Source organism: Oncorhynchus keta, chromosome 10, assembly GCF_023373465.1.
Source record: "Oncorhynchus keta strain PuntledgeMale-10-30-2019 chromosome 10, Oket_V2, whole genome shotgun sequence".
Classification (NCBI taxonomy): Eukaryota; Metazoa; Chordata; class Actinopteri; order Salmoniformes; family Salmonidae; genus Oncorhynchus; species Oncorhynchus keta.
In genome coordinates, this window is record NC_068430.1 from 59,378,567 (window position 1) to 59,402,899 (window position 24,333).

At 42.1% G+C, this 24,333-nt stretch overlaps 1 protein-coding gene across 2 annotated transcripts in view; it reads left to right on the forward strand.

The window, feature by feature from the left end:
* LOC118389075 (echinoderm microtubule-associated protein-like 6) overlaps positions 1 to 24,333 on the forward strand; it is a 60,120-nt gene that overhangs the window by 14,014 nt on the left and 21,773 nt on the right. Inside the window, exons 7-34 of one of the 2 annotated variants that reach the window (XM_052527406.1) lie at positions 1,468 to 1,669; positions 2,215 to 2,352; positions 2,736 to 2,992; positions 3,317 to 3,526; positions 4,093 to 4,260; positions 4,535 to 4,641; positions 5,941 to 6,041; positions 6,335 to 6,521; positions 7,270 to 7,375; positions 10,229 to 10,322; positions 10,562 to 10,662; positions 11,346 to 11,548; positions 11,997 to 12,108; positions 12,447 to 12,574; positions 12,690 to 12,831; positions 13,408 to 13,560; positions 13,686 to 13,817; positions 14,105 to 14,193; positions 14,382 to 14,549; positions 14,827 to 15,028; positions 16,247 to 16,373; positions 17,036 to 17,114; positions 17,348 to 17,477; positions 18,310 to 18,408; positions 20,733 to 20,753; positions 21,097 to 21,111; positions 21,544 to 21,717; positions 21,833 to 22,041. In XM_052527406.1, the coding sequence (XP_052383366.1) occupies positions 1,468 to 1,669; positions 2,215 to 2,352; positions 2,736 to 2,992; positions 3,317 to 3,526; positions 4,093 to 4,260; positions 4,535 to 4,641; positions 5,941 to 6,041; positions 6,335 to 6,521; positions 7,270 to 7,375; positions 10,229 to 10,322; positions 10,562 to 10,662; positions 11,346 to 11,548; positions 11,997 to 12,108; positions 12,447 to 12,574; positions 12,690 to 12,831; positions 13,408 to 13,560; positions 13,686 to 13,817; positions 14,105 to 14,193; positions 14,382 to 14,549; positions 14,827 to 15,028; positions 16,247 to 16,373; positions 17,036 to 17,114; positions 17,348 to 17,477; positions 18,310 to 18,408; positions 20,733 to 20,753; positions 21,097 to 21,111; positions 21,544 to 21,717; positions 21,833 to 22,041 (3,854 nt within the window). The remainder of the gene's footprint in view (positions 1 to 1,467; positions 1,670 to 2,214; positions 2,353 to 2,735; positions 2,993 to 3,316; positions 3,527 to 4,092; positions 4,261 to 4,534; positions 4,642 to 5,940; positions 6,042 to 6,334; positions 6,522 to 7,269; positions 7,376 to 10,228; positions 10,323 to 10,561; positions 10,663 to 11,345; positions 11,549 to 11,996; positions 12,109 to 12,446; positions 12,575 to 12,689; positions 12,832 to 13,407; positions 13,561 to 13,685; positions 13,818 to 14,104; positions 14,194 to 14,381; positions 14,550 to 14,826; positions 15,029 to 16,246; positions 16,374 to 17,035; positions 17,115 to 17,347; positions 17,478 to 18,309; positions 18,409 to 20,732; positions 20,754 to 21,096; positions 21,112 to 21,543; positions 21,718 to 21,832; positions 22,042 to 24,333) is intronic. The other variant, XM_035778800.2, reaches the window with a different exon arrangement.

A 24,333-nucleotide genomic window follows, 5' to 3' on the forward strand; every position in this document is an offset into this window, starting at 1 on the left:
CATAACACTTTGTATTCAGGACAAAAAGTTCATTGCTTTGCCACCTTTTTTTGCAGTATTACTTTAGTGCCTTGTTTGCAAATAGGATATATGTTTGTTCTTTTCACTCTGTCAATTACGTTAGTATTGTGGAGTAACTACAGTGTTGTTGATTCATCCTCAGTGTTCTCCTATCACAGCCATTAAACTCTGTTTTAAAGTCACCATTGGCCTCATGGTGAAATTCCTGAGCGGTTTCCTTCCGCTCTGGTTACTGATTTAGGAAGGATGCCTCTATCTATTGTATTTTTACCCATCTACCAATAGGTGCTCTTCTTTGAGAGGCGTCAGAAAACCTCCCTGGTCTTTGTGCTTGAATCTGTGTTTGAAATTCACTGTTCGACTGAGGAACCTTACAATTATCTCTGTGTGGGGTACGGAGAGGAGGAGTCCATGCAAAATAATTATGTGACTTGTTAAACACATTTTTAGTCCTGAACTTATTTAGGCTTGCCATAACAAAGGGGTTGAAAACTTATTGACTCAAGATATTTCAGCTTTGATTTAAAAAAATAAAAATTCCTAAAAATTGGGAAAACATAATTCCACTTTGACGATATGGGGTATTGTGTCAAATCTCAATTTTAATCCATTTTAAATTCAGTATGTAACACATTACTGTGCAGTGAAATGCGGACAAAAGTTACAAAGTTGAGAAGGATAGGGATTTGTTATGGGTTATGGTGAGTTGCACTGGTGGCTGGTGAAGGGAGGACAGCTCATAGTAATGGCTGGAATGGAATGAATTGAACGGTATCAAACATTTCTAATTCCATGTGTTCGATGTCATTCCATTTATTCTGTTCTGGTCCATCTTCAAATAAAAGTAACACCAGCCAATACGGGTTAGTTGGAACTAAAGGGGTAACACATGGGAGGTGTAGCCAATTGGTTTAGATTAAGGGAAGGATTAGGGTCTTAGCTTTATCTAAGGCAAAGGGTAGGGTAGAGTTCCTATCTAGTCAGCATTGCTATCCTGCAACCCACTGCTGACTTGCCTTAGAAGCTAAGCAGCGTTGAGCTTGGTCGGTCCCTGGATGCTGCTGGACATGGTGTTGGTGGGTCAGTAATCTCCTGTGGACAGACGCACGTACCAACTGGTATCGTAGCATCTGTTAACAGACTGGGATGTGAAAAATCACAAGGAACTTTGTTCAGTGCAGAGATTTTTCGTCACTGATCATTTAGATAAATCACGATTGACCTGGTGTCCTGGCTAAATGCCCAAAATGGCCTCATTCCATCATGGCCACTTAATTATCCCCGTATCTCTAATTCCCACTGCAATAGTTGTGAGCTGCAAAAATAGTATTTATTTTTTATTTAACCTTTATTTTATCCAGGAATTACCATTAAGGTCAGAAGGCCTCCTTTTATAAGGGAGAACTGAGTGTCTTTTTTCTGTCTCTTCCATTCCTATTTTCCTAGGCTTGTCTATCCGTAGCGTGTGCTGGAAGGCCGACCGAGTCCTGATGGGCACCCAGGACAGTGAAATCTTTGAGGTGATGGTGCGAGACCGGGACAAGCCGCTGCTCCTCATGCAGGGTCACAGTGAGGGCGAACTCTGGGCCCTCGACCCTCACCCCAAGCAGCCGGTGGCCGTAACCGGCAGTGACGACCGATCAGTAAGGTAAGTGTTATTCCAAAACACCTTTAATCTGTCCCCTCAAAAAAACATATCATCCCAGGACACGGCATGAGCGGTCTATCCTAGAAAAAGACAAACAGGGGTATTCGGATGTCTGCATAGATTTTGAAATGCATTTTAGGGACGTGCAGGTGGCAGACACATTAATGTGTCTTGACAGTTAAAACTAGGCTGAAGCTTGACCGGTTACCCTCCCATATCATAACAGTAAGCAATGCGTTACCCATAATATTTTCCTTGCCTCTTAAATATTGTCAAAAGGAACTCGTTCTCTTCTACAGAGGGCCATCTCACTTATTCCACTGTTGTCCGGGTTATTCCACTGTTGTCTGGTTTATTCAACTTTTGTCTCTTACTTTTCCACTGTTGTCTGTTAATTCCACTGTTGTCACCTTTTATACTTTACTAATTCCACTGTTGTCCCTTCCTCTCATTCCACTGCTGGATCATTTTTCACTGCTTGTCCCCTTATTCCACCACTTTCCATGTTTGACCCTTCACCTTGTTGCTCTGTGTCTCTGTTGCAGGCTCTGGAGTTTATCCGACCACACTCTTATTGCCCGCTGTAACATGGAGGAAGCCGTGCGCAGCGTTTCCTTCATCAATGACGGCTCTCAGCTTGCCCTGGGCATGAAGGACGGCTCCTTCACTGTGCTCCGCGTCAGGTTAGTTACCAGAACAGGCTTACGTTTTCAAACACAATAAAACAATTCTTTCAGTTATGCTGTATTTGACTTTTTTTTTTACTATGCTGTATTTTACAGTCTGCTATTTATCTATTTTTTTTAAGAATGAACGATAGAACTGTAATCACACAACAACTATGTAACAATATAATCACATTTGAGTTTTTTTGTGGGATGTATTGTAACAATGATAAACCATTTTGGTACCTACTTTGAAATGTTTTGAATTTGTAATGTAAAAAAAAAAGCAAGTACCCCTGGTCACCCACATAATATCTCAATTAACACCAGACAAACATTAGCTGTAAAATAAACAGGACTGTAAAATAATGAGTTGTCTTTTCTCTCCTCTGTGTCCCCAGGGACATGACGGAGGTGGTTCACATCAAAGACAGGAAGGAGGTCATCCACGAGCTGAAGTTCTCGCCGGACGGCTCTTACCTGGCGGTTGGCTCCAACGACAGCCTGGTAGACATCTATGCTGTTGCGCAGCGCTACAAGAAGGTGGGTGAGTGCAACCGATCCACCTCTTTCATCACCCACCTGGACTGGTCGGTGGACAGCCGCTACCTGCAGACCAATGACGGGGCAGGGGAGAGGCTCTTCTACAGAATGCCAGGTAAAAAACACTCTTGAATCCTATAATAGGGTGGCCTGACTGGTCTAACGTCTACCGTGTTGACATAGGCTTGATTCTGGCCTACTGCTCTTTGACATAACCTCTCACTATCATTTTAATTAAATATATAAAAAATACATGAATACACTAATGGGGTACAGTACACTTCCCCTTAAAGGTGCAATCTTCAGTTCAATCAACCACAAAGAGAGCACCCCGCTACTCTTTTGGTAAACAGTTGATGGAAGGGATTGGAGAAATGTAACCAGTTGACTTATGGTTGACAGTGACATGTCTCTATGCTCTTCTCCCCCATCTCCATAGCGGGGAAGCTCCTTAGCAAAGAGGAGACCAAGGGAATCCATTGGATGACCTGGACTGGCATCATCGGGCCCGAGGTCAACGGGATTTGGCCCAAGTATGCCAATGTCACAGACATAAATTCCGTGGACGCCAACTACAGCAGTGCCGTGCTGGTGACTGGGGATGACTTTGGCCTCGTCAAGCTTTTCAGGTTCCCGTGTCTTAAGAAAGGTCTGGCTATATATGTGTTTTCTTACAAGCCTTTCTCTCATGCATTCAGTGCCTGTAGCAAATATACAGTAGATATTCTTAGTTTCTTTGGTCACACTTTGTTTTGTGATAGTATCAACATCTGTAGAGCATCTATCAACAAACTATATGTTAATAAGCAACTGCTTGCTAAGGTTAGGGTTAGGTTGAGAATAAGGGTTAGGGTAAGGGTTAAGTTTAGGGTTGGGATAAGGGTTGGGTTAGTAGATAGTTGAAATGTTACTGCTAGTCTGTAGGTAGTCTGTCTAGAATCTACAGGTGGACTATAGATAATAAAGTGTTACAGTTTTCCCCCTACATAGGTCACCATGATAATCTACAATGATGGAATTCAGTCATCAGAAAAAATATACTTCATTGACAGCCGCAACACTACCTTTACCAGGCAATGTTATGGCCATCATATCAAGACATATCTTATAAGAAAATGTCCCAGCTCAGCTTCTAATATACTGTATGTTTTAATATATGTTATCTCCCACTTGGTTTCCTTAAATGCATATTCTTCTGTGGTCTTTGTGAAACAGCGGCTAAATTCAAGAAGTACATCGGCCATTCTGCCCATGTGACAAACGTGCGCTGGTCCCATGATCTCCAGTGGGTGTTGAGCACTGGAGGGGCGGACCACGCCTTGTTCCAGTGGAAGTTTCTTCCAGAGGGGGTGATGAACGGTGTTCTGGAACCCCTCCTTCAAGGTGACAATTGCTGGATTACAAATGAACCCCAAGACCTTAACCCTACATTTACATTTGAGTCATTCATTTATCACCTGGTCACCTGGTTAATGTGCTGTCATAGTCTTCTGTCTGTTTATCTTCTGTGTGAATGGTATGAACGAATGTAAGTGTAAATGTCAAGTCTGGGTGAAGACTTGTTGGTTTGATCTATCTATTTATTTATCTATATCTATTGAATGGTCTCCATAAAGGTCAGAGGTCATCTATCCTCTGTTTGTGTTTGCATCTCCAGAGGGATACGCTGATTCAAACAGTGGAGAATCCGACTCGGACGTGTCTGACGTTCCGGAGCTTGACTCAGACATTGAACTGGAGGCCCAGATCAGCTATGAACGACAGGTGGAGTAAAATATTTTGTGGAATAAGCCAATGCACAATTGCTACTGGGATTGCTCACTGTCTTGCAAAGTATTATACAGTACATTACCAAAAGTATGTGGACACCTGCTCGTCGAACATCTCATTCCAAACTCATTAGCATTAATATGGAGTTGGTCCCCCTTTGTTGCTATACCAGCCTCCACTCTTCTGGGAAGGTTTTCCACTAAATGTTGGGACATTGCTGTGAAGACTTGCTTCCATTCAGCCACAAGAGCATTAGTGAGATCTGGCACTGATGTTGGACGATTAAGCGTGGCTCGCAATCGGCATTTCAATTAATTCCAAAAGTGTTAAATGGGGTTGAGGTCAGGGCTCTATGCAGGCCAGTCAAGTTCTTCCACACTGATCTCAATTAACCATTTCTGTATGGACATCTCACATTGTGCAAACATTGTCCCTCTTTACACAGGAAAGGGCCTTCCCCAAACGGTTGCTAAGTTGGAAGCACAGAATCGTCTAGAATATCATTGTATGCTGTAGCGTTAAGATTTTCCTTAATTGGAACTAAGCGGCATAGCCCAAACCATGAAAAAAGGCCCCAGACCATTATTCCCCCTCCACCAAACTTTACAGTTGGCACTATACATTCAGGCAGGTAGTGTTCTTCTGGCATCCGCCAAACCCAGATTAGTCTGTCGGACTGCCAGATGGTGAAATGAGATTAATCACTGCAGCGAACGCGTTTCTACTGCTCCAGAGTCCAATGGCGGTGAGCTTTACACCACCCTAGCAGACGCTTGGCATTGCACATAGTGATCTTAGGCTTGTGTTCGACTGCTTGGCCACAGAAACCCATTTCATGAGTTCCCAACAGAAAATTATTGTGGTAACGTTGCTTCCAGAAGCAGGTTGGAACTCGGTAGTAAGTGTTGCAAACAAACTATTTTTTGTGCTACGCACTCGGCGGTCCTGTTTTGTAAGCTTGTGTGGCCTACCACTTTGTGGCTGAGTTGTTGTTGCTCATAGATCTTTTCACTTCACAATAACAATACTTATAGCTGACCGGGGCAGCTCTAGCAGGGCAGAAATTTGACAAACTGACCTGTTGGAAAGGCGGAATCCTATGACAGTGCCACGGTGAAAGTTACTGAGCTCTTCCGTAAGGCCATTTTACTGCCAATGTTTGTCTATGGAGATTGCATGGACGTGTGCTCGATTTAATACACCTGTAAGCAACAAGTGTGCAGAAATAGCCAAATCCATTCATTTGAAGGGGTAACATAATAACATATGATCTTATCTTAAACTGTCTCCTAGGTTTACAAAGAAGACCTCCCACAGCTGAGGAAGAAGCTAGTGGGCTCACTGAAACGACAGAAAGCACCAGACGAGGGGCTGCGTTTGCAGTTTGTTCACGGGTAAGGCACCTCAAGGGTGACTGTAAATGTATGTACTGTCAGGCCACTTCATATACTTGCAGTGTTTATTCCAAAAGTGATTTTGCCAAGCGGCAGGTATTTATTAAATTCTACACGTGCTTAAAGTATTTCCGCCAGAGTATGTTGTGCTTCGAAGTACCATAAAGTATCCAATAGCCTTGTTTTGACTATCAGGACAGGTCGAGGCCACGCTACTTTTAATTTACCAGTAATCACCAAAGTGTATAAAATTATGTAACTATAGATTTTTCTGTCAATTCCTCATTGCACAGGTACAGAGGTTGTGACTGCAGAAACAACCTATTCTACACCCAGGCAGGAGAGGTGGTGTATCACGTAGCAGCCGTGGCTGTGGTCTATAACCGTCAGCAGCACGCACAGCGTTTCTACCTGGGTCATGACGACGACATCCTCAGCCTCACCGTCCATCCGCTGAAGGACTTCGTTGCCACTGGACAGGTAGATCCACAACCATATATTCATTTCTGTTTATTTACTCTACTTTTTCTGTCTCTCTCACGTTTGAGTAATAGAATATGCTGCTGCAATCCATCACCATGTAATTGCATATGTAACTAGGCAAGACAGTTAAGAACAAATTATTATTTTCAATGACTGCCTGCTTCAGGGGTAGAATGACAGATTTTTTACCTTATCAGCTCAGGGATTTGATGCAGCAACCTTTCGGTTACTGGCCCAACGCTCTAACCACTAGGCTACCTACCACCCCAGGTAACCTAGTCATAGCTACATAGGAGTTCCTGTGTAACTATTACACTTATCGGGGCAACAGAAGTTAGTGTAACCGTTTTTTCTTTACCCTGTCTTCTTAAATTGGCATATTTAAGAGTATTTACAGTTCCAGTCAAAGGTTTGGACACACCTACTCAATGCCAAGAGTGTGCAAAGTTGTCATCAAGAATCTCAAATGTAAAATGTATTTTGATTTGTTTATCACTTTTTGGTCACTACATGATTCCATATGTGTTATTTCATAGTGTTGATGTCCTCAGTATTATTCTACAATGTAGAAAATAGTCCAAATGAAGAAAAACCCTTGAAAGAGTAGGTCCAAACGTTTGACTGGTACTGTAGTGAAATTGGAAGCTCTATACCAACTCTACTATTTTAGCATCTTAGTTATGTGCTGTATTTAGCACCCACTATGCATTTTGCAGTTGAAAGTTGAATTTGTCCTCATGCTCAGGTTGGCAGGGACCCAGCCATCCATGTGTGGGACATCCAGACACTGAAGTGCTTGTCCTTGCTGAAGGGCCATCACCAAAGAGGGGTGTGTGCACTGGAGTTCACAGGTAGGCCTGTTCTTATGCTCGATGTTGGGGAGAGCTACAGCACGTTTGACTGTATTTTCCTTCGGTTTACTTTACATGTGTTCACTCCTAGGTTCTGGTTAAAACAGAGATGACAAGCAGTAGATTCACAGTTGACTGATGTTTAATAAAGATTACGTTTGGCACAGCGGAAGGCACGGCGCAGTAAGTGATGCAACATTGGCTAATCACTTGAGTGGTAATGGCTTTGGTTGACAGCTTATTGTTAACCAAGAATCTAAATGCACACTTGTCTGCTCTATCTTTGGTAGACTTAAAGGTAGACAGCAATATGACAGGTCCTCTTTATATAGCTTTATATAGCCCTTTACACTTGTACCCATATACAGGTTGAAAATGGAACGTGAATTGGAACGTAAGGGCTGTACAGTAACATGCGTAACATGACACCAGAGCTCTGGCTCTGCACTTCACAGCGCTGTATGGGGTTTGACTGACAGCTGTTCTGAACTCGAGCACCGTACACGACAAGGAGTTGCCCCACATCCCTCCTGATAATTGGGCAACTTTTGCACACAGTGACAACGTTTATGATCACTATGTTTAATGTACAGTTACAAGATGTCATGTTGTTATATGCTGGGTTGTTCTGAACAGAATGAGCCTATGTTTGTTTCTTGTGGCACACACACCTGAATGCAATCATGACTCCTTTCTATGTGCACCAAAATGATGATCTGCTTCGCTGAATTGCCTTGTGAAACCCTAACACTTTGAGATCGTATTTCCTAACTTAGCTAGTCATGTTGACAATAGAACAAGCTTTCAAATCATGCCCGCCTGACCCAGATTCCGATTTATAATGGACCGTTTCTTCTATTGTGTAAACAACAGCAGTCATTTTGTCATGGCTGGGATGCAGGGTTGTGTTCCGAACGAAGCCGCTACAAGTGTGTTTGCTCTTTTACCTCAACTGCACAGCTAGGAGAGCTATCTTCAACCTTATAGTTGAAGATTCTTATTTGAGTCATAAAAGTGCATTGAAATTGCTTAGGAATTGTGAACACTTTGGAGGTGTGTGGTCACTTGGAGACACCACTTAGTCCTCTCACTCACCCTAGTATTTTTTTTGTCTTATGTTGCACCAACCTCACATTTTCCTGGAATCAAATTGTACAGTATTTGTCACATGCCGAATAAAACAGGTGTAGCTCTTGCCGTGAAATGCTTACTGAGGGGAACCCCTGAGGGGCCCCCATGTTGAGGATCAGCATGTCAGGCGGCCCGTCAGGAAGTCCAAGATCCAGTTGCAGAGGGAGGTGTTTAGTCCCAGGGTCCTTAGCTTAGTGATGAGCTATGAGTGCACTATGGTGTTGAATGCTGCACTCTAGTCGACGAACAGAATTCTCACATAGGTGTTCCTTTTGTCCAGGTGGGAAAAGGCAGTGTGGAGTGCAATAGAGATTGCATTATTTGTGGATCTGTTGGGGCGGTATGCGAGTTGTAATGGGTCTAGGGTTTCTGGGATGACAGTGTTGATGTGAGCCATGACTAGCCTTTGAAAGCACTTCATGGCTGCAGTGCTACAGGGCGGTAGTCATTTAGACAGGTTGCCTTGGCGTTCTTGGGCACAGAGACTGCTTGAAACATGTAGGCGTTACAGACTCAGTCAGGGAGAGCTTGAAAATGTCAGTGCAGACACTTGCCAGTTGGTCAGCACATGCTCTGAGTACGTGTCCTGATAATCCGTAAGGCCCTGCAGCCTTGTGAATGTTGACCTGTTTAAAGGACTTACTCACATGTGCTATGAAGAGCGTGATCACTCAGTCATCCTTAACAGCTGGTGGTCTCATGCACAGTTCAGTGTTGCTTGACTCGAAGCGAGCATAGAAGGCAATTAGCTCGTCTGGTAGGCTCGTGTCTCTGGGCAGCTTGTGGCTGGGTTTCCCTTTGTAATCCGTGATAGTTTGCAGTAAATGTTACCGAATGTATCCAGAGTATTTTCAGATTTCGTCATCAATAAATGCTGTGAATAGTGTAGTACATGTAAAGTGCATATACAAATCAACATTGAAGGAGGAGATTGCAGCAGCGGTGTTCTTCGTGGCTTGGCTGGCAAAGCTCCACTATTTGTTTTAATGACGTATAGAGCTGGTCTTTTTTCAACAATCTTTATTAAGAGCTGTCATTTTATTGTGAGGAACTGCAGTTTTATCAGAATTTCTTTCTGTTTTATCCTCTTATGTGAGTGATCTTGAATTCAAAACAGCTCAAGTCTCAATTTCCGATCAACCAAATTCAGTACAGGATCACTCACATAACGGGGAACAAAAGTAAAATGATAATCAACCTGCAGCTCCTCTCAATAAAATGACAGCTCTTAACAAAGATTGTTTAGTAAAGAAGACCAGCTCTATACGACATTAAAATAAATAGTTTGGATTCAGGCTAGTGGCAGGTGAACTTGTGTACTCACCTTTTGGTCTAATAATTTTCCCATTATTTCCAAACTTTTCCCTTTCAGTTGCTACCCTGGTTATGCATATGCTTTTCATATTTCGTCTGTAAGAAACATTTCAAATATAACCCTATCCACATAGGCCAATTCTCACAGGTGTAAAGGGTTAAACACTTCTACAGGCATTGCGAGATCTGATAAGCTGTGCAACTCGACTGTGATAAAGACGACGTGGAACAAGAGCATAACCGGATTTCTTGATTGCTCCAATAGCTGACGACACAAATGAAATGATGTCTATGTTTCTGGATATCTGAAAGCTGCTGACCTTTACTGAATGCGGCTGTATGCACGCATGAGTGGATGGGATAACAAAGAGGGCATAACAAAATGGCTCTCTTCCTTTTGGCCCGCAGTGGATGGGAAGAGTCTTGTTTCTGTGGGCATTGACGAAGGTCATTCCATCGTGTTGTGGGACTGGAAGAAAGGCGAGAAACTGGCAAAAGCAAGGTACAGTATGCATTCAGTAAAGCAGGACATTCCCATTCAGGGTTGTTTACCTCCATCCACAACTTAATGTTCAAGTATCCCTATGGAGTAAACACATAAATCAAGATGTAATGAATATGACTAAAAAGGATGATCGATTGAAAAACGGTGTAGATATTCAATGAAACATGAGCAAAATGCAAACATCGATGGAGAAGAAAACAGACTGATGTGTGTGGGTTCTGCTTTCCATTCCCTAGGGGCCACAAAGATAAGCTTTTTGTGGTGAAATGCAACCCCTTCCGTATGGACAAGCTTGTCACCGTGGGAATTAAGCATATCAAATTCTGGCAACACACAGGTATTCCCCACGATTATTTCCATTCCCAATATCGTTTAATTTAGCAACAGTTGTTTTTCCTGGGGTTCACAGAAAACCTGGTGGCACTTTATTTTACGATAAACTATCAAAATAAAGAAAGTGGCACACTCCATGTAAAATCTCCCAGCATTTGAATGGGTATTTACCAGCGTTTCGACATCACTTCATCAGGAGGAAGGCACAGTGATGCCGAAACGCTGGTAAATACCCATTCAATTGCTGGGAGATTATACATGGAGTGTGCCACTTTCTTTATTTTGATAGTTTATCGTTTATTCGCCATTAGTCAGCACCCCCACACTAACTATTGTCTGGGTGTGTGCCAGCTCATGTTTTTCAGGCACTTTATTGTACACAACAGAAATGTATTTAAGAAATGACATGATAAATGGTCCTTATTCTGCAACGTCCATGTGAGAATTGTGATAGTTAATATTGGTTTGACAATGCAACTGTTCAGTGAAGCAATTCAACCATGAATTGCTTTGTTGCCCTCTAACATATTATCTACATGAACACCACGCAAACTATTAGAAGTGTGGCAACAGTACTGTTTTTGTTGTCGTTCCATTGTCTAAAAAAAAGACACACAAAATCAACCTTCGACTCTGAACGCTTGAAGAAATAGCTTTGTATGAAAGACTGCATGTGTTGGACCCAAGGTGGAGGCCTCACATTCAAAAGGGGTATCTTTGGAAACCTCGGGAAGCTGGAGACCATGATGTCCGTCTGCTACGGGCGCTCAGAGGACCTGGTTTTCTCAGGTTCCACCACTGGGGACGTATACATCTGGAGAGAGACCACCCTCATGAAGACCATCAAGGCCCACGACGGTCCAGTGTTCTCCATGTGCTCTCTTGATAAGGTACCCGCTGTCCCCAACCGTCGCGTAGCAGTAATCACTTTTGACTAGTACTAATTGCCTCACTTTATGGGCCGGTTTCCCGGACACAGATTAAGCCTAATCCTGGACGAAAAATAATTTATATTTTTTTGTCCAGAACTAGGCTTAATCAGTATCTAGGAAACCAGACCCAATACTATAATTCTCTGGATTAATTAACAGGATATCTTTACTTGGCAGCTCAGTAATCCATCAGCATACCACATGCCTACGCTTCTTTGCTCATCTATGCATGATCTTGACCTGTCGTTTACCTGTAGACCCAGGTAGAATATAGAATACATGTTCCTTAATGGTTACCTTGGAAACTGAAGCAGAACACAACTGGGATCTAAATTAGTGAAGGAGGTGATTGGGCTTGTGGGCGATTATTCCCCCCCGGTGACAGAGTCCCCTCATTCTCTCGCAGGGCTTCGTGACTGGGGGCAAGGATGGAGTGGTGGAGCTATGGGATGACATGTTTGAGAGGTGCCTGAAGACCTACGCCATCAAAAGGTCTTCGCTGTCTGCTTCATCTAAAGGTAAGCTGTCTTCTTCTTCGATTTGTTCACTCCACATCCAAAAGCAGGCTATTAATAGACTATTATATTTTAAAATGTAAGTCATGTACAGTATCTCAACACAAAAACTATTCCCCAGGTAAACTAAATTCAAGCAGTAATGTACCAATATTGAGAAATACTATGATTGTGAATTAATGAATAAATTATAAATGTATTCAAAACATGAATGAATGAATGAATGCCATAGGCAGCAACAACTGCCATCAGTACAAATCATGGTAATTGTTGCCATTTGCTTGCTGCTATTTTGGAATTTATGTTTGCTCTTTGGCGTCAACTCCTGCTTCTTTTCTTAGGATTGCTGCTGGAGGACAACCCATCTATCCGGGCCATCACCCTTGGACATGGACACATCCTTGTGGGGACCAAAAATGGAGAGATTTTGGAAATTGACAAGAGCGGGCCAATGACCTTGTTGGTTCAGGTGCGCAGAGGGGGTGGATGTAACAGCTAGACATAAGATCAGAATTTACACAGATTTTCACTGTCTTAAAAATCCTAACAAATGGTTTGACTATTACGCGTGTGTGTGTGTTTAGGGTCACATGGAGGGTGAGGTGTGGGGTTTGGCTGCTCACCCTCTGCTTCCCATATGTGCCACTGTAAGTGATGACAAAACGCTCCGAATCTGGGAACTCTCCTCCAACCATCGCATGGTAGCTGTCCGCAAACTTAAAAAAGGTACCTGCTATAATTTTGTCTTGTTAAATATTTTATAAAGGTTTAATTGAAAAACAATTACTGGTACATCTGTAATACATATATAGAAACGTCTGTGGTCATAATGTGCGTATGACCACAAACGCTTCTACTGTATATATGTATTACAGATGTACCAGTAATTGTTTTTCAATTAAAACTTTATAAAATATTTTAAAAAATTAGGTGCTGGGCTCATGAAGAATACTTGAAAAGAACATAAAGGCCCACACACTGAATATCCTCCCAATTACCACCTCCATTGAAAACATTTCAATCCACAAGGATCTTCGTTAGGTCAAAAGATCTGCAATGCATGACATTTAAAATAATAGGGCTTTACAATGATACATTTCAATGTACTCAAAATGCAGCATTTAAAAAGACAACCACTGTCCCCCCCTAAATTAAATATAAAAGCAAGTATCCTCAAAATAATCCTCCCAGAATACAGCATTATGAGAGTATCTGCAATTTTTCTTTCTACCTCCATGCATGTTTAAAATCGGTTTCTGTGGCTGAAATCAGGATCATAGCTATGTTTTTATTTGATTTGAGGTGGTAGATGCTGTGCCTTTTCTCCTGATGGGAAAGCCTTAGCCGTGGGTCTGAACGACGGCAGTTTCCTGGTGGTGAATGCCGACACCTTGGAGGACATGGTGACCTTCCATCACCGCAAAGAGATCATCTCGGATATCAGGTTCTGCCAAGGTAATTCCAGGATGTGGTCATTTATTGACTAAATATTCTTGGGCCTGTTGTTTTTGCAAACAAAGTTGTATGTGACCAAGGTCGGTTAACACTACAGTTTTCACTCTGCACTCTCCCCCCTGCAGATGCTGGAAAATACCTTGCGGTGGCTTCTCATGACACTTTTGTGGACATTTACAATGTGCTGACCAGCAAGAGAGTGGGCATCTGTAAAGGAGCTTCCAGCTACATCACCCACATTGACTGGGATACCCGTGGTAAGTGAAAGGAATAGAACTGCCTATACACTTGGCTTGGGAGGTCGTATAAATAAATACCCACTGTGCACACTGTTGCATATGTTCTTGTATAGTTTATAGCAGCAAATTCAGACAAATTACAGATTGGGCCTTTAATCATTTAGTCATTGATGATTCTAGTTGCAATCTAATTTGTTGCTGTCCACCCTTCTTCCCTTACATGCACATTTCTCTTATGATTCAGCCCCAAGAGTAATATTTATACTTTTTTCAAGAGATCTTATTGTTTTTAATCCTGAATACAGGGAAATTGCTACAAGTCAACACTGGTACCAAAGAACAACTATTCTTCGAAGCCCCAAGAGGAAGGAAACAAACTATCAATATTGCGGAGGTGAAAACACATGATAAGTTCCTTGATTTTGTCATGGGCTCCTATTGAGGAAACCACGCATCAAAATGATATAGCGTCTTTCGCACAGATGTGTCAGTGGTGAAAGATTATATGTACATGTAAAACCCTTTTTCAGAAGCATCGTGCGTGCATGCCTGTTTGTGTCTGTCTGTGTTGCATGTTTCCAGTTTGAAAAGGTGGAATGGGCCACCTGGACCTCAGTGTTGGGACCCACCTGCGAGGGGGTCTGGCCCACACTCAGCTTTGTAAATGCTGCCTCTCTCACCAAAGACCGGAAATTGCTGGCCACTGGGGATGACTTTGGCTTCCTAAAGCTGTTTGGTTATCCTTCCAAGGTGAGTGAATACAAGTCTGACGTAGAAATGCAATGCTATATTGTATTGCACACATTCTCAACAATCTCAATGCCATTACATTAGCAGGGTTCTGTTCATTAGAGCACACTGTAGCAAATGTTTTGAAACGGAGAACAAAAACAAGCGTTTGCTATGGGACAAAATTCTACGTAGTACCTCCCAGTTTCATTCTGTTGAGAATTTTTCTTCACTTTCGTGCCTAATGAACACGACCCAGGAGTTGACTGCACTGAAACAAACCACTCCTTTGTTTCAGGGCCAGTTTGCCAAGTTTAAGAAGTATGTGGGGCACAGTGCCAATGTGACTAACGTCCGATGGTCCAATGATGACACCATGCTGCTGTCGGTGGGGGGCGCTGACTCTGCGCTCATGATTTGGGGCCGCGAGTCGTCGGGACATAAGGAGAGCAAGGCGGTGGATAGCGAGGAGTCTGACGACGATGCGGAGGAGGATGGAGGTATCGTTTTTTTTCGGGATTAAAAGGGGTCTTAGGTGGTGGGTGTGGCAGGGGGTGTAGCAGGGGTGTGGCAGGGGGTATAGCAGGGGGCGCAGTCGGCGCAGATACATTTTTTGAATATATTTAGAGGCCCCCATCTTGGTGGTGTAGAGAAACATTAAAAAAATGTTAAGCCAATTTCCTGCAATTATACAAATCTCTCCATGGAGCTGAGGTAAAAAAAAATGCAGTTTTATTGCTAATTTTCTGCTATTCTACACATTTTGCCACGCAGCTGAGAGAAAAGGTTGCCGTTTTAAAGGAAATTTCCTGTGATTCTACATATTCTTTTTTTCTTTTATTTATTTATTTTTTTACCCCCTTTTTCTCCCCAATTTTGTGAAATCCAATTGGTAGCTTGCGATCGACCTGTTGGAGACCCCTGGATTCAAGTCAAATTTATTTATAAAGCCTTTCTTACATCAGCTGATATCTCAAAGTGCTGTACAGAAACCCAGCCTAAAACCCCAAACAGCAAGCAATGCAGGTGTAGAAGCACGGTGGCTAGGAAAAACTAGAGAGGAACCAGGCTATGAGTGGTGGCCATTCCTCTTCTGGCTGTGCCGGGTGGAGATCATAACAGATGGATTAGATCAACTTTATTATCCCACCAGGGGGGGAATTTATTTGGTCATGTGCTTAAAAAGACATATACATGTACATAAAAACACAGAATAAACACTATAAAATGCATATGAAAGTGCAACACATATTTACTGTACACTTCTATAAACTAGTCAAGAGTCCAATTAGATTACCCATTGCATAGCCTAATGACTGTATCGGTTCATCCTGAGCCTCTTTTGAAGAAGTCTCCTTCCCCTAGTCAGGCTGAGGCTGCTATGACAGCATTTTGGGAGAAAGGGATATGTACTGTTCTGTAAGATATTTTCCAGTTTTTGAAGGATGAGCTTTGTGTACAAGCTGTTAGATGATTGTTGGTCTATACCAGTGATCCTTCCCGCTGTCTTGCTTAATCACCGTAGTTTGGCTTGGTCTTGTGCTTGCAATCACACGTCTTGCGCTCACTTGGTCTTGCGCTCACATGGTATGTTTGGAATGTAGCTGGCTAAATACAGTTTGGTTGTGGTTGTCTCTGGTTTATGATTGTATGTATGTGGTTATACATGGTTGTATTGTTCAGGCACAAGGAATTGACATGATGTTTTCTCTCTGTAGGGTATGACAGTGATGTTGCACGAGAGAAGGGTACCGATTACATCACCAAGATCTATGCTGTCAGCATCCGGGCCATGGTTGGCACAAAGCCTCACCAGCGAGAGAAAGAAGTGCTCGTGGAGGAAAGGTACCGTATGGCCAACAATAATGAATGACGTATTTTAGAATGGCATGGTCAGTTTGTATACTGCTTTTGTAAGAAGGTTTTGATAACGTATTTGTAGCAGCCAGAAAATAATCAGATTATCTGAGTAGATAATCAAAATATGACATCTGTCCCATGAAGTAATGCTCTTGTCATGAAACATAACGCAGACAAGTTGGTTTATTGTAATCTGGTTATCATTATGTGCGCAGAAAAGTTAGGTCGCCCCGTAATATTAGGAGAACATTTGTCGTAATTCCACCTATCGGGAGGCAAGGCAGAGCTACTACCATTCAAGTTATCTATGCCTCTGAAAATCCTTTCAGATCTACATCCTGTGGCTAGTTGTTTCTGGACCTTCCATACTACTCTGCTCTAATAATAATAATAATCACAATAATAATCATAATACATTTTATTTGTAACACTTTTCAAAAACACAAAGTGCTACAAACACAAACAAACTTCAAATCAGTAAAAACACAGAACAGCACATCATAAAGACACAGTAGGTCTATAATGGCGAGAGTGAAGTCAGGTAAGACATGTACAGCAAAGTACTGTGCAATTAGGCACTCTAAAAGCCTCTGGAATGGCTCATATGAATCATGTCAATTCGCCATGTTATAATTTCTTCTGTGCAGGCCTCCTGTCAGTAGAGCTGCCCCCTTACCAGAGAAACTGCTGAAGAACAACTTAACCAAGAAGAAAAAACTTGTTGAGGTTTGTGAGATGGATCCATTTTTAAAAGGGGAGGTTGCATAGTTAAATAGCCAGGCAGGGTCTGGTGGGCCGAGAGATGTTGCCAAAGGAATGGCTGTGTCAGGTCTATAATGTTCATACAAAACATTTGATGGGAAACATCAGCTTGTCCAGTATTTAGCATTTTAAATATTTATGTTCGGGGGAAAAAATAAAGTTCCTGTTGCTTTTTCTCATTTGGGTGTGCTTTTCAGGAGCTGGCCTTGGAACATGTGTTTGGATATCGGGGTTTTGATTGTCGAAACAACCTGCATTACCTCAACGATGGCGCCGACATCATCTTCCACACTGCCGCAGCAGTGGTCATCCAGAACCTCTCTGCTGGTGTGTATGAAGAGATGGACTGGCCATAGGGCAGTTATGGCAAATGCCAGATGGGCTGGTCCATCTTTAGCCCAGTTTGGCCTGTCTTATTGGGGGTTTCACGCAGACTTATCAGTATTTGGCTAATAATTGGGGCCTCAAGGCAAAAATGGGTTGGTATGGGGGCCGGCCTGTTAGAAATGCCATGGCAGATTTCTGGTCCCAGTCCGTCCCTGCGTGTATGAGCACAGGTACACTGAACACACTACTGACCTGAGCCAACCCAAGCTATACTGTGCTGGCCTGGTTACACCTTCACCATAGTTTACATTTTTGTAATTTAGCAGATGCTCTTATCCAGAGTCAGTGCTCCTCAAACTGTGCTGGAAAGGAAAATGTGCAGCACACTTTGGTTCATGTTGGCATGATAGTGTGAAAAGGGTATTGGGGTCTGGTGCTTCTTATAGGCATCCTAACAGGACGCCTGTATTCGTTATGACTATATTTCTTAATGCTATTGTGCTATGCTATCACACAAATGTGAACACTTAATATATATGTATATATAAATAAGTCATGGGCTATACAAACCCAGGACCCTCTAAAAACGAAAAGGTATAACACTCATATTCAGAATGTGGACACAACTAACTGTTTGCTGAACTATTGACTATTCTAGTGATAATTGTCACAACCTGTAAGGCTGTATATACATATTTTATTTTATGACAACCTTTTTTCTGCACGTAACTGTATATAAATAGGGGGGAAATAAGTCATTTAAAAGTATAGAAAAACTCTTGAAATGTGCTGGGACTGATATTAAAGTTCCATACTGTATCTCTCCTCACAGGGACTCAGAGCTTTTACCTCGAGCACACAGATGACATTCTGTGTCTCACTGTCAATCAACACCCAAAGTATCTAAACATCATTGCCACAGGACAGATTGGTAAGTGGGAACCCACTCTATTCTCATTACTTTCACTGAACCCATCCACATACGGTTTGGCTTTGTTTTATCGGCACTGGTGTTGTTTTGTGAGCACAGTTCTTTCTTTTTTTGCTACATTGTATCAGATTTATGTGGAAGATACTTTGGGTCAAAGAGTGAATGCAAATTTTGCTCAAAGGGCTTTTAATTGGCATTTAGTGTGAGTCTTCAATTGTGTTTTTACTCTTGCTCTTCAGAGGACATACTAAGCACCCTGTTTTGGGCTCCTGAGTGGTGCAGCGGTCTAAGGCACTGCATTTCAGTGCTAGTGTGTTACTACAGACCCTGGTTCGATTCCAGGCTGTATCACAACCGGCCGTGATTGTGAGTCCCAAAGGGCGACGGACAATTGGCCCAGCGTTGTCCGGGTTAGGGTTTGGCCGGAGTAGGCAATCATTGTAAATAAGAATTTGTTCTTAACTGACATGCCGAGTTAAGTAAAGATTAAATAAAAAATAAAAATATATATACAGTTGAAGTCAGAAGTTTACATACACCTTAGCCAACTACATTTAAACTCAGTTTTTCACTTTTCCTGACATTTAATCCTAGTAAAAAGTCCATGTCTTAGGTCAGTTAGGATCACCACTTTATTTTAAGAATGTGAAATGTCAGAATAATAGTAGAGAGAATGATTTATTTCAGCTTTTATTTCCTTCATCACATAAATTGTTTAACCTGGGTCAAACATTTTGGGTAGCCTTCCACAAACTTCCCACAATAAGTTGGATGAATTTTGGCTCATTCCTCCTGACAGAGCTGGTGTAACTGAGTCAGTTTTGTCGGTCTTCTTGCTCGCACACACTTTTTCAGTTCTGTCCACAAGTTTTCTATGGGATTGAGGTCAGGGCTTTGTGATGGCCACTCCAATACCTTGACTATGTTGTCCTTAAGCCAATTTGCCACAACTTTGGAAGTATGCTTGGGGTCATTGTCCATTTGGAAGACCCATTTGCGACCAAGCTTTAAATTCCTGACTGATGTCTTGAGATGTTGCTTCAATATATCTACATAATTTTCCTACCTCATGATGCCATCTATTTTGTGAAGTGCATCAGCAAAGCACCCCCACAACAGGATGCTGCCACCCCCGTGCTTCACGGTTGGGATGGTGTTCTTCGGCTTGCAAGCCTCCCCCTTTTTCCTCCAATCATAACAATGGTCATTATGGCTAAACAGTTCTATTTTTGTTTCATCAGACCAGAGGACATTTCTCAGAAAAGTACGATCTTTGTCCCCATGTGCAGTTGCAAACCATAGTCTGGCTTTTTTTATGGCGGTTTTGGAGCAGTTGCTTCTTCCTTGCTGAATGGTCTTTCAGGTTATGTCGATATAGGACTTGTTTTACTGTGGACATAGATACTTTTGTACCTGTTTCCTCCAGCATCTTCACAACGTCCTTTGCTGTTGTTCTGGAATTGATTATCACTTTTCGCACCAAAGTGCGTTCATCTCTGGGAGACAGAACGCGTCTCCTTCTCCTCCTCCTCCTTGTATATACTTGCGTACTATTGTTTGTACAGATGAACGTGCTACATTCGGGCATTTGGAAATTGCTCCCAAGGATGAACCAGACTTGTGGAGGTCTACAATTATTTTGGCTGATTTCTTTTGATTTTCCCATAATGTCAAGCAAAGAGGCACTAAGTTTGAAGGTAGGGCTCCAATTGACTCAAATTTTGGAAATTAGCCTATCAGAAGCTTCTAAAGCCATGACATCATTTTCTGGAATTTTCCAAGCTGTTTAAAGGCACCGTCAACTTAGTGTATGTAAACTTCTAACCCACTGGAATTGTGATATAGTGAATTATAAGTTAAATAATCTGTCTGTAAACAATTGTTGGAAAAATGACTTGTCATGCACAAAGTAGATGTCCTAATCCACTTATCAAAACTATAGTTTGTTAACAAGAAATCTGTGGAGTGGTTGAATAACGAGTTTTAATGACTCCAACCTAAGTGTATGTAAACTTCTCACTTCAACTGTATATATTGATATGCAAATAAGGGGCGCTAATGTCAAGCAGTTTTCAATACTTCTCAGTTTACAATAAGTTCAAAACCTTTAGCTGTGTCCTTGAGAGCCCAGGATTGAATGTGTGTTTCAATCGATTCTTGATGCACAATAATGCTGTCACATGACTGTTGCATATTTTTTTTTTTTTACATCTGTGCCACGCAGAGCATTTGAAGTGGTCACTTTCATGCCAAATGTCATCCTTACCCATTGCTCTTGTTACTTTTGACGCTTCCTCATTTCACCATTGTCCACTCCATAACAGGTGATGTCACCGACCTGCCAGGTAAGATGGTGGCATTTATTCTTCATGTCTTATTTACTTTGGTTTCAATTCCGGGTCATGTTCATTAAGCACCAAATGGAAGAAAACGCACTGAAACAGAGAGGGTCTGACATTGTTTCAGTGAAAAAACGTAATTTCCAAATGTTTTAAAGCACTTTCTTTTGCTTGCCCTAATGAACATCATCCTGTTTATTTCAGTGCAACTTACACAAACGTGGCATGTCCATTGAAAGCATAACCCATCCCAAAATGTTTTATTTATAGTTGATGTTTTTTACTTGCAGAAGAAAAATTCTAATCTTTTTTCAAAACTCTGTGGTATAATTTACTGCTTTTTGTGTAGATTTGGAAATTGGTGGTGAGTATTGACTTGAGTACTGTATTGTAGCTTGTCAACCTGCCAGTGTCAGTGATTATTAATTGATGAATGAAGTCTTACTATGAATGAATCCTTGCTTAGCCCTTCTTGTGAGCATGCCGAAGTAGTTAAGCAAGCCACTCATGGTTCTTGTACTGTACTGTATATGGTAAGTCACTTACCAATATTGCCCCTTGTACTAGTACCAGTTTATGCATGTAGATGCCAGACCAGGACCGACCCTTAGTGAATTAGACGTGACCCGTTATAAAGTAACCTTGTACGACTGGATTGTCCTCAACATGTCCACCCTTCCCATCCTCCTCCTTGACCCTCAAACCCTGTGTTGTGACTGAGATGTGACCTCTTGAGGCGTGGTGCTTTGAGTACTCAAGGTCATTGTAAAGCTGCGGGACTGCTTTTTGCCTGCAGGCCTCGCCCCCTCCATCCACGTGTGGGACGCAATGAGCAAACAGACGCTGTCTGTATTACGGTGTTCGCACGCAAAGGGGGTGGGCTACGTCAACTTCAGTGCCACGGGCAAGCTGCTGCTGTCGGTAGGGGTGGAGCCTGAGCACACCATCACCGTCTGGCGCTGGCAGGAAGGTAACAAGGCAACTCTATTTCATTTAAAAAAAAGATGAATAGATGGATGGATGGATGGGATGAATTAACCTCTATTGGGTCTGACAACTTTAATCCATGTTTTTCTATTCCATAGGCACCAAAGTGACCAGTAAGGGCCGCCATGCCGACAGGATCTTTGTGGTGGAGTTCAGGCCTGACTCGGACACCCAGTTTGTGTCAGTGGGAATCAAGCATATCAAGTTCTGGACCCTAGTGGGAGGTTCCCTCATGTACAAGAAAGGAGTGATCGGTGCAGTGGAAGACGGCAGGATGCAGACCATGTTGTCTGTGGCTTTCGGTGCTGTGAGTACCACCTTTCTATTTGCACATGGCTAATATATTGATTATAGAATTATGGTGAAGAAAATGAACAATTATTGTTTTGAACGTTCTCTTGAGGACTGTTGCCTGACTGAAGGTTCTACTCAATGCATTCTCAATGATGAAGATGTAGTCTAAAGTGCATTATAGTGGCTTGGAAACACAGTGACATTTCAAAAAGAGGCAAATAATTACTAGGAAAATCATTTTGTCATCATTGTGATGTCGCCAGATACAGTATAACTTCAGCTATCTAGCTAACATTGAGGGGAGAGCACCGGATTTTTGTTAAGTAATGTTAGCATTCCTAGCTATTTTTGCCTAACTTTGCTAGCTATAATGGCATTGCCATCTCTCTAAATACAGGGACGGCGAATGAACAGCTGCTGCACAGTCACTATGGGAAGTCTTTCAAGAGTGCTCGGTTCAATTGTGCACAAGAGCATTTTTTAAAAACTCTAACTGGTTATACGAGTGAAATGTGATTATTGTAAAAAATATATATATATATTTTGCTTCATATACTATCATCCTAAATTAAAATATGTAATTATTTTGCCATATTAATATATGATGATGATAATATTAATTTTTATGACACTACTTTCCTTTCCTTGATGTGGATAGTATGTGTTACTACATTACACAAGCTCACTTTTTGACCACATCGAATTGGTGGGAATTACACATCCTTTTTTACCTCGGATTGGTGAACTTAGTATAAACGTTTATAGTCAGCAGATCAATTGCTTAAAAACACATCAAAATCTCTGACGAACACGTACATTACCAGTCACAAGTCCAGGGTTTTCTTTATTTTACTATTTTCTACATTGTAGAATTTTACATTTACATTTAAGTCATTTAGCAGACGCTCTTATCCAGAGCGACTTACAAATTGGTGCATTCACCTTATGACATCCAGTGGAACAGCCACTTTACAATAGTGCATCTAAATCTTTTAAGGGGGGTGAGAAGGATTACTTTATCCTATCCTAGGTATTCCTTAAAGAGGTGGGGTTTCAGGTGTCTCCGGAATGTGGTGATTGACTCCGCTGTCCTGGCGTCGTGAGGGAGTGTGTTCCACCATTGGGGAGCCAGAGCAGCGAACAGTTTTGACTGGGCTGAGCGGGAACTGTACTTCCTCAGTGGTAGGGAGGCGAGCAGGCCAGAGGTGGATGAACGCAGTGCCCTTGTTTGGGTGTAGGGACTGATCAGAGCCTGGAGGTACTGAGGTGCCGTTCCCCTCACAGCTCCGTAGGCAAGCACCATGGTCTTGTAGCGGATGCGAGCTTCAACTGGAAGCCAGTGGAGAGAGCGGAGGAGCGGGGTGACGTGAGAGAACTTGGGAAGGTTGAACACCAGACGGGCTGCGGCGTTCTGGATGAGTTGTAGGGGTTTAATGGCACAGGCAGGGAGCCCAGCCAACAGCGAGTTGCAGTAATCCAGACGGGAGATGACAAGTGCCTGGATTAGGACCTGCGCCGCTTCCTGTGTGAGGCAGGGTCGTACTAATAATAGTAGAATAATAGTGAAGACATCAAAACTATGAAATAACACATATGAAATCATGTAGTAACCAACAAAGTGTTAAACAAATCAAAATATATTTTATATTTGAGATTATTTTAAGTTGCCTTGATGACAGTTTTGCACATTCTCCACAAAATGTGTTAAAAGTCAAGGGGTCTGAATACTTTCCGAATGCACTGGACATATTACTCCCAGATTCCACATTCATTTCCAATAGTATTCCAATTCAGGTAAAAACTACATAATGGGTCCAAAACCTTGCTGGGTTTGATTTACTTTGATATACCAGAAATCGTAAAAACAGGTTTGTGCTAAAGTACATTTGATGACATCATAAGGACGGCAAAGTTGTTTCCTACAAAATATTTGCCTACTTTAGCAACATCGTCATATTTCCAGGCCACTATTGTGTAATTTAGATGAAGCGTCATTAGTCCCCATTCAGAATGACTGGGCATCAGTCCACTTTTGGGCACCACTATAGCGGGTGTCTCTTTAGAACGGTCATAATAATGGCATGACGCGACAGAGTGACGGAGGTGCAACCCATGAATATTATTGAAGGTCTGCCATGTCTTGTGGATGTCATGGACTATATTTCTTTGCTTCAAAAGCGCTGTCTTTGTATTTGAGAGGAGTTACATCTCCTTAGCTCCGCTCCTCAGCTGTATACCAAAATAAGTGATGGTTTTTTTCTGCTCAAAGACTGTACCTTTTAATGAGAGTTTTGTCATTGTTCTG